Below are 14690 nucleotides of genomic sequence, written 5' to 3'. Positions count from 1 at the left end.
GAAGTGGCTTTGGTAGAAATGATTCACCCAACACAAATCAAAAACATCACTGAAACTCAAAACACTTTTGACGTCGAAATTTTGGACCCAACATTGCAGCAACAGATGACGGGCAGTCTTCAACATATCTCACATCTTGTAAAGAGCCCATTACCCCACAGCAGCAGTGACCCTTCTCCTCCTCTTTTCGTTTATCACTTTAAAATTAGCCCAGGCCATTATTTTAGTGGTCAACATCTGGTGGAAGCCATCGCTAACAAATTCTATGCAACATTTGACAAAGTTCTGACCAAAGTAGATAAACGTGTCACCATTGAGTACCACAAACAGTCTCACTGTCTACTCATCAAATTTCAAAGTGAGGAAAAAAGTATACGTATTAAATTTTGCCCTAGATTGTATGACATTTTGGGTGGAGACCTCAATTTGGTCACGGATAAGCACTCCAAAAAAATTGAGAAAGCAGAGATTGACAACGACATGCATTTTGCGAGGTATTTTCGTTTCCCGGTAGAACTGAACCAAGGACTGAATTTGATGTTCGTGTACTCCGATGTGGTGGAGTACAACGTGATGGGACACACCTCCGTACCATTACTGCGTGTCAATCCTTTCAAAGTAAATTCTGCCACAGCCACTGACGAGGAAGGTGGAAACACTTACCACGTCCACCGCGAATTTGTCCATCCTCACTATTTGCCTGTCAGCAAGTCGTATTTGGACACGGTCAACATTGCTATAAAAGGAGATCTGGGACAAAATATTCCATTCACCAAAGGAAAAGTCACGGTGAAACTCCATTTTCGAAAACGGTTTTCTCACGACTCGTAAGTCATGTATCCAGTGTACCGAGGGGTTGCACGACAGCGAGGACACGGTTTAGGAGATATGTTAAAATCGGCCTTTCGTTCGGTGGCCCCGGTGTTAAAACCGATGGTGACACGCGGATTGCACGCCTTGAAAGATGCGGCACTGACGCAAGGCAAAGAATTTCTCCAAAATGTCATCATCGACAAACAAAACCCTAAAGAAGCCTTCATGAGGGCAGGCAAAAATATCTTGCTGAAAACGGGTAAAGACCTTTTGGGCCGCCGAGACACACCTATAAATGCCCTGCACGCTACCGAATCAGGCATTCAGCAAGGACAAGGCAGAAAGAGACGACGAAGAAAACACCCTTTCACCAGACTTCAAGCTAGAAAGGCCAAGAAAAGAAGAACCGTTCGAGACTTAGACGTTTTCGATTATTGAGAAAGAGAAAAAAATGATGCACCGAGAGTCATGTGCTTGTTCCAAGTCGGAACTGGATCTGTTTGCCATGCCCCCCACCATGATGACCATGCAAGAATCCCAGTGGCTGCAATTTCATCCCGTTTCCTCATTGACGGATTCCGCTCCCATCGAGTTTGAAATCAAAGGACAGCCCGAAGATTACAGCGATCTGAATAGCAGTTACTTGTACTTGAAAGTGAAAGTAATCGAACCGCCCAACACTGACTTAGACAATGATGATACAGTAGCTCCCGTCAGCAATTTCATGCATTCCTTGTTCAGCTCAGTGGACTTGTACTTGAATAACAAACTAGTCAGTAGCAGCATGGATACTTACCCTTATCGAGCGTACCTGGAAAATCTCTTGACGTACGGAAAAGACGCCAAGAACACTCATCTGGATGCTTGCGTGGTATGGAAACCTGACCAAGCGACTAAGTTCAACGGCATTACACTTGCTGGGATGCTCAAAATACAACGGGATTTGTAGAACGACGAAAGCAAATTCATCTAAGTCGTAGTTTAGAACTGATGGATCGTTTGCATTTGGACATGTGGTTGCAAGAAAAGTATTTGCTGAACGGGGTGGATGTCCGCTTGAGACTGAATCGTAGCAGTGCCGCTTTCCATTTGATGGCTGCTGCTGACGCCACTTACAAAACCATCATCCAAGAAGCCCGACTTTACGTGCGTCGTGTGGAAGTGTTACCTAAAGTGGGAAACGACGTCAGTCAGACGTTGAGCAGAACGACCGCCAAGTATCCGATCCGACGAGTGGAAGTGAAAACCTTCACCATTCCCGCTGGACAGCGATCCATGATCGAAGATCATCTGTTCCAAGAACAGTTACCCAAGCGTTTGATCGTTGGTATCGTCAGGAATTCATCTTTCAACGGAGCCTACCATGAAAATCCTTTTGAGTTTCAACACTTTAGCGTGTCCAAGATCGAAGTCAGTCGCGATGGCAAGACCTTGTGTACCAGACCTTTCGAGCCTAACTTTACCCAAAAGAATTACTTGAGATCGTACTTGTCCCTCTACGATGCCACCGGCCAGTTAGGAACCAACACCAGTCACGGCATTACGTACGAGGATTATGCAGGAGGCTATGCTTTGTGGCCTTTCGATTTCACTCCAGACCAAAGCAGCGACGAGGGACATTTCCACCCTATAAAATCCGGTCAGATTCGTGTGGAAATTCAGTTTACATTCCGAGACCCCGCTGTTACTAATCCAACGTTGAACGTCCTCCTGTATGCAGAATTCGATAATACCATAGAAATCAACAGTTTGAGAGAAGTCATTCTAGACTATTAGAAGCTATGGAAGACTGTTATCCCTCTTTACCTAGCGGAGAAACTTTGGAGATGGAATGTGAGGAGACCGTGGAAAAAGAAGAAGTGATCATGATGAAGTCAAGATGGCCAGAACAAGAAGCCCATTTAGTCTCCTGTTTTGCCAAACACTTGGCCGAAAAAATGACGGAATTGATCAAGAAAGAGTGCTATGGATGTCAAAACGATCATCCCAGTCAAATTCAACAAGATAAATGCCTGATGTTGAGCCAAGAAGAAAACTTGGACGAGTACCTGGACGAGGCTTGGAGTCTCATCTCGGACGAAGACGTGTGGCACCAGTGGTATAAAGACTTGCGTGAACATTCTTGTCCACCATTAACCACTCAAGAGATCCATCGTATCGAAGCTCTCCTGAATCAGAGTGAGGAGACGAAACGAAGAAACGGTTATTTGTCAGACATTTTCAAGCAAAAAGTCAGAATCGAATTGGCGAATTATTATTAAATGTGAAGAAGAAAAAAACACACAAAACATGGATACCTGGGAACTTTATTACCTTTTGAACCACAGTTCGTATACGGCTTCTTGGAATCCTGTCGTCTGTGCTAAAGATGAACTCTCTCATCGCAAACCTCAAGACCATCAAGCTTACGTGATCAACACGGACGACAGTCATCTCCCAGGAACCCACTGGGTAGCCGTTTACTTTCCTCAAGAAGGATGTGTGGAATATTTCGATTCGTACGGATTGCCCCCTTTGGAAGACGATATCATCGACTTTATGAGAAGAAATGCTCAGACCACCCGATTCAATAATGTGAAATTACAAGGCACAGATTCTTTGGTGTGTGGACAATATTGTGTGTATTTTCTGCATCATCGCAGCCTGGGCTATTCCTTAGAACATTTAGTGACTCATTTTGATCCTCGTTCTTCTTCAAGAAACGATGTGAAAGTAGATCGATGGTTCTGTGACCATTATGCTTATCTTTTGTCTCAAGCTAGGAAACGTAGTGTCCATCAATGGCCAAATGACTTCCAACAGTGGAAATCACAATTTCATTCACAACGTTGTCAGCCCTGTTTAAAGTAGATTGTGAATTGAGAAAAAATGTTTGTCATTTTTTGAAGAAAAAAATGTTTGATGTTATAATGTTGGATTATTGTTTAAAATATGTTAAAGTTGTTGGTTAGTGTTAAGTGATTTTTGAATAAAAAATGTTGTGTTTTGAAAAAAAAAATGCCTTTGTGGTTTGTTTAGCTATAAGAATGTTTGATTGATGCTCTTTGACTTCTTACTATCCCTCTCATGACACTCATTAAACGTTGCGACTCGAAAACCGTGTGGGGGATGTTTTCCTTCACGTCCGCGCTTTGACTTTAAGAACCGGGTTGTTTCCAGTCTAACCATCCATTGTCGACTCATCCTCCTACGAAGATGTGCTCCAAACTAGCTAAGCTAAACGAAGCCTACGTGAATTTGCATAGGGTCAGACACAGTCTGATACCGAAGCCAGAAGAGATAGAGAATGTGAGAATGTTAAAAGTCACTGAAGACCTGATAGAAGAGCTCTTCAGAGAAGAAGTGAACAGGGAGAAAGAAGAATGGACAGAGAAGTACAGACTTCAGAGACAGCAGCAACAGCAACAGCAGCAGCAGCAGCAGCAACCTGAACCTGACAGAGGCTTTGTCGATTGTCGTATCGACACCAAAGAGTTCTTCTTCTCTTTCCGAAGAAGCAGACCTATCGCCAGAAAGTCTATCCTCAGAGGACATCGCATTCTTAGAAACTAAAAAAGATTGCCATAGCAAACAAAAAGACAAAAAAACAGCCCTTTTCAGGGCTACCCCAATACTCTAGAAAAGAAATAACCATCAATTTGCCAATGTGTGTGTAGGTAGAGTAGTGTGAATATAAACACTAACACTTTTTTTTAAAATGTGAAGGTATGTGTTTGTGTATAAGATTGTGTGTTTGTAAGTGCTCACGTACGTTGGTGTGAATAGTAGATTAAAATGATGTGGGTTTTTTTGGGTGTTTGAGGTGTGGGGGAGAGTAGATTTGGGGTTGGATTGGATTGCTTTGCGTATGTGAATAGTATATTGAAGTGATTAATGAAGAAAAAAATTTAGAATAGTGATGAGCAGTATAAAAAAGTGAGTGAGTGTCTCTTTTAGGTCCGCGCGTTGTTTGGTCATGATCTAGGTAAGATCAATTTTAACCACAGCCCAAACACCCAACCTACCAAGGTCAAACAAGGTCAAACAAGATCAAACAAGATTAAATAAACAAGATACATTCTTAATCAAATCCCACAAAGACTCACAACTCCACCCCGAAGAATCAGATAACACTAACACCAAAAACAAATCACTGCCAAACCCGACACTAGAAAAGTTACCCACAGAGATCAAAGCCGAACTTATCAACAACCACCACTACATCGTGGATAAAATAACACAGATAATAAGCATAATAAGCAAAATCGAATCAAATTTGAAGTTAACATCATAACCCTCAACACAAAAGAATCAATAAATGACCACCCCAATAATGGATTATACAACAAACCGGAACATTATAATATGGCAATGGAATGCTAGAGGCTTAATAAGTAATATCAGTGAACTCAAAGCCAAATTACAAAGCTTAGAACACAAACCAGATATTATATGCATTCAAGAAACAAAAATAACAAGTAGAACCAAACAAATACCCAAACTCCCAGGATATGCCCCAGGTCACTTCAAAAATCGAACCACGGGACAAGGAGGTGGGGGTTTAGCCATCTATATAGCAGATAACATCCCGAATGTAACAACAATAACCATAACACCAACCCCAGGTAGCAACGAAGCATTCGAAATTCAGTCCCTCATAATTCATACAGGCAAGGGTCAAATACAAATATTCAATATTTATGACCCAGGGGGAACATCAGGCACAGCTAACTTAATTACTTACAAACAAATAAATGATCACAAACGAGTAAATCAGATCGTCATCTGTGGAGATTTCAATGCCCATAACGAGCTATGGGGGGGGGGGAGGTGTGACGGACAAAAGAGGCAAATTGATTGAAGAATGGACCGCAGAATCTAACTTAGCCATTTTAAATGACGGTACAAAAACACGCCTTAACCCAGAAAACGGTCTCATGTCCGCCATCGACCTCACCATTTGCTCGCCATCAATAACCCAGGTGGCGGACTGGAGAGTGGATCAAACTGACCCCTTGGGCAGTGACCACTTTCCAGTAATAGTCACCCTGCAGATGACGGTCCAATACAACTCGCTAAAAAGAACCCCTAGATGGATATATTCAAAAGCAGATTGGACCTCATTTAATGAAACACTAAGCAAAATAGACACCAAAAACATAGAAAATGATAATATTAATAAATATTACGAAGACCTGATTGATACCATACTAAAGGCAGCCACCACTAACATACCCAAAACTAGTGGTAACCCACATAAACAAGGAGTCCCATGGTGGAATGATGAATGCAAACAAGCCATCACTGATAAGAAAAAAGCCCTCAATAAATTCAAACGCACTAAAAACTCTATTGATTTCACTATATATAAACAAAAGGAGAAAAACCTTAAAAACATAATTAAACAGGCAAAGGAATCAACTTGGCATAATTACTGCACGAATATCAATATCACAACTAGTACCAAACAAGTCTGGGATAAGATTAGATCAATTAGAGGAAAGACAACTAACAACACTCCAAAAATAGCTGGAGCCATTACTAATAAAGAAAAGGCTGACCGACTAGCTCAGCATTTCTCAGATATGAGTAGCAACACCAACCACACCCCAGCATTTCAATTACATAGGGACAAAGTAGAAAGAACCCATAGTAATCTCTTTAAAGACCTCGGTCCCAAAGTCTCGAACCTAAATAAAGACATTACAACTTACGAATGGGACCTAGCACTGAAAACCAAAAACGAAACTAGCCCAGGAGAAGATCAAATAGGATACACAATATACAAAAATATCCCAAATAACATTAAACAAACAATTATTAAATTACTAAACCAAATATGGACCTCAGGCAAACTACCCTATAAATGGAAACACGCAATAGTAATTCCAATACCCAAGCAAGGAAAAGACCCTAACGATATTAGCTCCTACAGACCCATTTCCCTAACAAACAACAGTTGTAAGATCATGGAAACCATAGTCACCAACCGACTCAAACACCACCTAGAGAGCAATAATTTAATCTCCGATAATCAATGCGGATTTAGAAACAAAAGATCCACCACGGATCAACTAATACGATTAGAAACCGCAATTAAATTGGCGTTCAACTCCAAACGCAAAGCTGATAGGAATTTAATTGCAGTATTTATTGACCTCGAAAAGGCATTAGACCTTGTATGGACCAAAGGCTTATTAGCCAAACTCAACCACTACGCCATCACAGGTCGAATGTTTAAATTCATTGAAAACTTCCTCGCTGACCGTAAAATATCAACCAGAGTCGGCGACACCTACTCTGAACCACACACACTTGAAAACGGTACACCACAAGGGAGCGTACTCAGCCCAACCCTTTTCAACATCATGATTAATGACTTGGACACCAACTTAACATCAAAACTAATTGAACTCTCACAATTTGCTGATGATAGTGGATTATGGAGAGCAGGAAACCCCTCCAACCACAAAGTAATCAGCGATATTCAAACAAGTTTAAACAAAATAGGGAAATGGGCTGATAAATGGGGTTTCAAATTATCCCATGAAAAAACCATAGCAGTATTATTCACCACCAAACGTAAATTACAAAATCAGTTTCCCAAACTCACCATCCAAAATCAAGAAATTAAATTCGTAAATGCAGCACGATTTTTAGGAATGCATTATGACTCCAAGCTAAACTGGGGACACCACATAAACGAACTAGTCAAAAGGTGCAATAACGACCTTAACCTCCTTACAACCCTTAAAGGAACCACCTGGGGATCCAATCAAGAAACCTTACTAGCATTATATAAATCGTTAATTAGATCTAAACTAGATTACGGATGCCAAATTTACAACTAGGCACCCCAAAATAACCTCAAAAAACTAGATAGCATACAAAGAAAGGCCCTAATTATTTGCACTGGTGCACTACCATCCACATCACTAGTGGAACTTCAAATCTTAACTGGAGAACTGCCGCTCCACCTTAGAAGACAACAACTCACCCTCAGATATGCAGCCAGGCTAACAACACACCCCGACACACACCCCACCCGGCTAGCTATAAATAAATGCAACATACCTTTTAGAACTAAATTATCACAAAACATACCAGCAGGGAAATTAGTCCATCAATTAGTTGAACAACTTCCTATAGACAAACTCCAAGCAGAAATTGCAAATCACTATGACAAAGAACCATGGATAAATATCAACCCCACAGTTAACACCCTCATTACGAAATATGGCAATAAAAACGAACAGGAACTCAAACTAAACACAATCTGTACAGAAGAAATCAACTCAAAATATTGCAACTACATTAAGATTTACACTGATGGATCCAAAATTACAGAACCACCCAGAACAGCAGCAGCTTACGTAATCCCCGAACTTAACATTAAAGTAGGACGAAGACTACCTAACCTCTGCTCTATATACACAGCTGAATTCTGGGCCATACTTGAAGCACTCAAATGGATCAAAGAGAACAAAATACCCCAAGCGGTAATAATAAGTGACTCGCTAAGCGTCATAAACTCAATACTTAATAACAACACCAAATCAAGAGAAAACTATCTTAGGCAAACCAATTTATTGTTAAAAATACTGAACAATAATAACTTACAAGTAGAATTTATGTGGATACCATCCCATATTAACATACCAGGTAACGATATGGCAGATATAACAGCTAAACAAAAACTAAACGAAACCGCTCACATCAACCTAGATTATAGCATATGCGAACTCAATAGCATATCTAAAACCCTCATTGATAATAAATGGCAGGAATTATGGAACACAAGCACTCAAGGCAGGAAACTAAAAACCATCATTAAAGAAGTATGTAGAAATAGGAAACCACCCAAAACAAAAGGCAGTGAACAAAAATTCATAAATAGAATACTCACGGGCAAAACCAAGCTGGCTAACAGCTTCGGACAGTACATAGGACCACAACCACATAACCCTAACTGCTACCACTGCAGGGTCCCAGAAGACATAGAGCATATTTTTAACAACTGCCATACACTTGAAAAAGAAAGGGCTAAGTTTAAAGTTAAACAGCATAAAATTGGATCCCCTACAACATACCCAGAATTCTTGATGAACACAAACCCCAATATTAATCTAACATTCAAAAATATCATAAGTTTTATACACGAATCCAATCTACTCAAAAAAATCTAAGAAAGTAAATCAAAGACCAGTTAAAAATATAACAAATCACTGTTTGGGAATTATGACGGCCCGCTCGGTCTCGTGGGTTCACAGACTGACACAGCCGTTCATAGCCCGAATAATAAAAACCAGTTAAGGACGAATATTACAAAATCACTGTTTGGGAATTATGACGGCCTGCTAGGTCTCGTGGGTTCACAGACTGACACAGCCGTTCATAGCCCGAATAATAAAAACCAATTAAGGCCACAAAAAATTAAAATAGGAAAATAGGAATTAATTAAAACAGGACTCCATAATAACATACAAACAACCATAAAACAAGTTTTCATTCCAAACCAATAAGATAGGGAATCAAAATAAATAAGGAATTCATGAATAAAAAAAAAAAAAGAAAAAGAAAAAAAAAAAAAAAAAAAAAAAAATTCTCCTAACCGTCTCCTTGTCTCTTAAACAACATCTGGCTGAACTTTTAAATCAAGCTTCCACAGCTATTTCTACTAACATACTCAGCCAAATCCAGACAATGTTGGCAGACGACCCTGAAGAATTTGAAACTTCCACGCTGGCAGCGGCCCTGGAAGTATCATCATCCAGCGGCGATGAAGCTGATGAACCTGCACCACCTAAACAGAGTGGAAAAAAGGAAGGCTCTGTCTACCGGAATATGGGACTGGGAAAGGCAATTGATGATATCAAAAAAGCGGGCCACTTCGTCAATGCCACAAGACCGGGTGTCCTAATGTGACGTCATCGCTGCCGACCAATCGTGGCGGGAGTCACATACTGCTTGGTTTGACACCTGGGGCATTTCAATCCAACTAAGAAACACGAGTGTGTGGTGTGACTATTCCCACTCATGTCTATTAGCCTTTCAGTCAGGTTGTTAAGGACTAGTTAGTCCTACACCTGAGTTGCTAAATTAAAAAGTACTCTTTGAGTACATAAAAGCCTGGGGGATGAGGCTCCTTTTCCTTCCCCCAGGAGTAATTAAAAATCACGCAGTGCGTGAATAAAAAAGTGGTTCATGTTCAAAAGAACGAAAACCACTATAATCCAACTAACTAACTAACAATTTTATGTTTTTTAGGGGGATGTTTTCCTTCACGTCCGCGCTTTCACTATAAATTGAAACTCGTTCGGCAGTCTAGCTACCCTGTTCATTCGTTGACAAAACAATGAATACCAGAATTGTGAAACTGCTAGAACTCCAGATGCACCTGAAATATGCCAGGCGCATACTAAATGAACTGGCCGCGGAGGCCATTGTCGAAGAAGCAAGGATGAAAGAGGAGGAGAGAAGAAACAAAGAAGAGGAGAGAGGAAATTTCAGAATCCCAGAGACAGAAAATTGGGATTCTGAAGCCACATATCCCGCCTCTGCACTCCCAAGAAGAAGGGTGAAAGGAGACTGGGGAAGAAGATGCGTGTGTGGCGCCAGGCCAGGAAGGTGCCATCATTAGATAGGTGCATCTGGAGTTCAAAAAAAAAAAAACCAACAGCCCTTTTCAGGGCTACGCAATACTCTAGAAAAGAAATAACAATCAATTTGCCAATGTGTGTAGGTAGAGTAGTGTGAATATAAACACTGACTCTTTTTTTCATAGTGTGAGGGTATGTGTTTGTGTCTTAGTGTTTGTAAGAGCTCAGCTATGTTTGTGTGAATAGTAGATTATGGGTTTCTTAGCGTATGTGGAGAGTATAGTTTGGGTTTTATTATATGAAATGAAAAAGTAGGGGGATGTTTTCCTTCACGTCCGCGCGTTGTTTGGTCATGATCTAGGTAAGATCATTTTTTATGTCTTAGGGGGATGTTTTCCATCACGTCCGCGCTTTTCGTATAAGAATCCACAGTATTCGTCGTTCAAACCATTCTACAGAGAAGATGGCTTCAAACCACCTCGATAAATTGCAAACATTGCAAGACGTCCTTGACAATTTGGGCATGATGGAACAAATGCTAGTGAGACTAAATGAAGACCACTATTCTTATAGTCCGCATAGAGTAAAAATGGAGATTAACAACTTAAGAAAAGTAAAGGACATGATAAGTGGTGTGATGAAAGAAATAAAGGAGGAGAAGGAGAATGAAGAGGAAAGGATAAGGATAAGAGCATGGAACGAAAAAATTGAAAAAGAAGAAGAAAATGAGAAGAGGAAGAAAGAAGAGGAGGAGAAGAAAGAAGAGGAGGAGAAAAAAAAGAAGAGAAAGAGTGTAGGAGAGAAAATAAGAAGTTGGTGGAGAAAAAGAAGAAATTAGAAGCAGAAGAAGAAGAAGAAAAACCAAAGGCCCTTTTCAGGGCCACCCATATTTCTCGAAAAGAGAATGACTTTCCATTGCCTACCCCTTTTTTTAAAAATAAAATTTAAAAAAAAAAAAAAAATCCCATTTTTTTCCCATGTTCAATTCCCCTTGAGGTTAAAGTGACCCACAATTTTTCTCCATGTTAAATTTCCATTGACGCTAAAGTGACCCACGATTTTTCTCCATGTTAAATTTCCATTGACGCTAAAGTGACCCAAGGGGGTCTGTAATGCTAACACTGGTCAACAGTGAAATCATTACTGACTTGAAAAGGCCCTAATCTGTAGTATTTTGGTGTGCCGAACATGAATATAACCGTGAAAAATTTGTATTGGCTCTCGTTTTGAAGATATTCATATACCTCATTTTCTATGTTTCACTGTGTAAATTTCTCCAGTAGGACTGCAGCAACATCCGGAATAATGATGTAACATTGCATAATACCATCATGCTCACATCATCCACAGTTGATTGCATCATTTTCTGATGCAATGCAATACTAATGCCATGCGGCTGCTGAAGTAAGTTGACGTCAGCAGTGTACTATACATGTGTAGGCCTATTATACTAATGCCAGGCGGCTGCTGAAGCTGACGTAAGCAGTGTACTATATAAAGCCCAATCAGATAGGTTCAGCATTTAAAATATTTTAGACGTTGTGCGAGACAGTTCAAGCTACTGTTACATAAAACTTATTATTTTATCCATTTACGTACAATAAAGAACAGTAATGCCTCGAAAGTGTGTTAATACCGCGGACAATTTTTGCTATATTTGTGGGGAAGTGACATTTGCCAACCAGAAGAAAAGTATCAATTCTCAAGTGAAGAAGGCATATCATCTTTACTTCGGATGCAAGGTTGGTGACCAAGACAAGCCTTGGGCTCCGCATATATGCTGTGCTACATGTACAACACAGCTTTCACAGTGGTTGAATTGCAAAAGGTCATCAATGCCGTTTGCAGTCCCAATGGTGTGGAGAGAGCCAAGCAACCACCTAAATGACTGTTACTTCTGCTTGGTTCCTCCTCTTTCCGGCGGAATAACGAAGCGAAAGAAGTCGAGAATAGTCTACCCAAACATTCCGTCTGCATTGAGACCAGTTCCACATGGTGAGGGACTTCCTATTCCAGAACCTCCAGCAGAATATTCTCTTGATTCATCTGACGAAGACAAAGGTGAGTTGACCTGTTCTTCTCCTGGTCCATCAGCATGCAGTGATCCAGATTTTCACTGTGGTGCATCATCAACCCCACACAGAATAACACAGGAAGAACTAAATGACCTGATTCGTGATTTGGACTTATCAAAGAACAAGGCAGAATTGCTAGGATCAAGACTCCAACAATGGAATCTTCTAGAAGAAGATGTCACAATTACTGCATATCGAAAGCGCCACCAGCAATTGGAGCCTTTCTTCAGAAAGGAAAGTAATCTGATATTCTGTTCCGATATTGAGGGCCTCATGAATGCTTTAAAAATCACTCATGACCCACAAGAATGGAGACTATTTGTGGACTCTTCGAAACTGAGTCTCAAGGCTGTGCTTTTGCACAATGGAAACATTCTTCCATCTATTCCAGTAGCGTATGCTGTCCACATGAAAGAGACATACGATAACTTAAGACAGCTACTGAATTCCATTGAGTATAACAAGTACAGCTGGCACCTCTGTGGTGATTTGAAGGTAGTTGCCCTTTTAATGGGACTGCAGCAAGGATATACAAAATACATGTGTTTCTTATGCGAGTGGGATAGCCGAGCAAGGGAAATGCACTACATGAGGAAGGAATGGACTCACAGGCAGAATGTAGCCATTGGAGAGAAGAATATCCAACACCCAGCTCTGGTTGAGGCTCAGAAAATCTTGCTACCACCCCTTCACATCAAACTAGGTTTGATGAAGAACTTCGTGAAAGCCATTGACCGGACTTTGCCAGCATTCCGATACCTGCATGAAAAATTCCCTCGACTCAGCGAAGCAAAGATTAAAGAGGGAGTTTTTGTGGGTCCTCAGATTCGAGAGCTTTTCAAAGATGACCGGTTCAACAACTTGCTGGAAGGTGACGCGAAACAAGCATGGAATGCTTTTTGCCTAGTTTCTACAAACTTCCTCGGAAATGTTAGGGCAGGAAACTATAAGGAACTAGTAGAAGACATGTTGATGAAGTATAAGAAACTTGGCTGCAATATGTCTCTAAAGATTCACTTCCTTCATTCCCATTTGGATTTCTTTCCTAGCAACTGTGGTATTGTTAGTGATGAACACGGCGAACGTTTTCATCAAGATATCGCAACAATGGAACAAAGATACCAGGGAAAATGGTCCACTACAATGCTGGCTGACTACTGCTGGGCACTCCTCAGAGATGCTCCCGAACAGCTGTACAAGAGACAGGCGAAGAAATCTAAGATGTAGTCAATGACTTGATTTTTTATAGGTAGGCTATTACAGTTGACCTTTTACTATTGGAATGCATTTCGTTATGTAAACATTAATTTCTTGCAGATTACAAAAAAACTATAGCCAATTTTGCAATTTGACTGTCATATTCGTGTTCAGCACATAAAAATTGATAAGAATTGACTAATTTTATTTCAGTAACATGACTTTTGTAAAAATTTGTTGTCCAGTGTAATTCCCATTGAGGCTAAGGTGACCCACTTCACTAATAGCGCCTTTCCAGAAGAGCTGGATGTAATTCGTACCGTAACTCTGTCCTTAGTACAAAAAAAAAAACAACAGATAAATTACCTGGCAATGTAACATCTTTGATCTGCTTCAGGATGGCGTTTAGAATAGGCATCATCATGGCGGTGGTGGCAGTATTACTCATCCACATGGATAGGAACCAACATGGCAACATGATACCAAGTAGCAACCTGAAATGATAGATCACAATACAATACTCAACTGATATGGTACATTACTGAAATGACATGTTCCAATACTGAAACGATGTCACAATACTTAAATGATGTCACAAATCTGAATCTGTATGTTCCAGAACTGAAATGATATGTTCCACTACTAAAATGACATGTCCCAATATTCAAATGATATGTACACAAGACTGAAGTGATATGTCACAATACTGTAATATTTCATAACACTAACGTGATATGTCGTCAAACTGTAATATGTCACTATACAAAAATCGTATAACAGCATACTGAAATCATATGTCACTAGAACGTGATGATATGGCATCATACTGTAATGATATCTCACCATACTGAAGTGATATATCACAATACTGAAATATGCCACACGACAAAACTGAAATTGTCACAATACTAAAATGATTTGCCATGTCACCATCCTGAAATCATATTTCACCATACCTGAAATCATATGTCAACAAACTGTAATAATATATCACAATTCTGAAATGAAATATCACAATATTGAAATG

General features: G+C 40.1%; 1 protein-coding gene across 4 annotated transcripts in view; it reads right to left on the bottom strand.

Moving 5' to 3' along the window:
* The window catches only part of LOC149775927 (Na(+)/citrate cotransporter-like), a 78477-nt gene that overhangs the window by 42703 nt on the left and 21084 nt on the right, over positions 1-14690 (bottom strand). For all 4 annotated transcript variants that reach the window (XM_089943071.1, XM_089943069.1, XM_089943070.1 and 1 more), the window contains exon 4: positions 14030-14157. In XM_089943071.1, the coding sequence (XP_089799197.1) occupies positions 14030-14157 (128 nt within the window). The remainder of the gene's footprint in view (positions 1-14029; positions 14158-14690) is intronic.

This window comes from Sinohyriopsis cumingii, chromosome 19 (assembly GCF_028554795.1).
Source record: "Sinohyriopsis cumingii isolate HCF-2022 chromosome 19, ASM2855479v2, whole genome shotgun sequence".
NCBI lineage: Eukaryota > Metazoa > Mollusca > Bivalvia > Unionida > Unionidae > Sinohyriopsis > Sinohyriopsis cumingii.
Note: the sequence above shows the minus strand (reverse complement) of the source record. Positions and strands in the feature narration are given on the sequence as shown.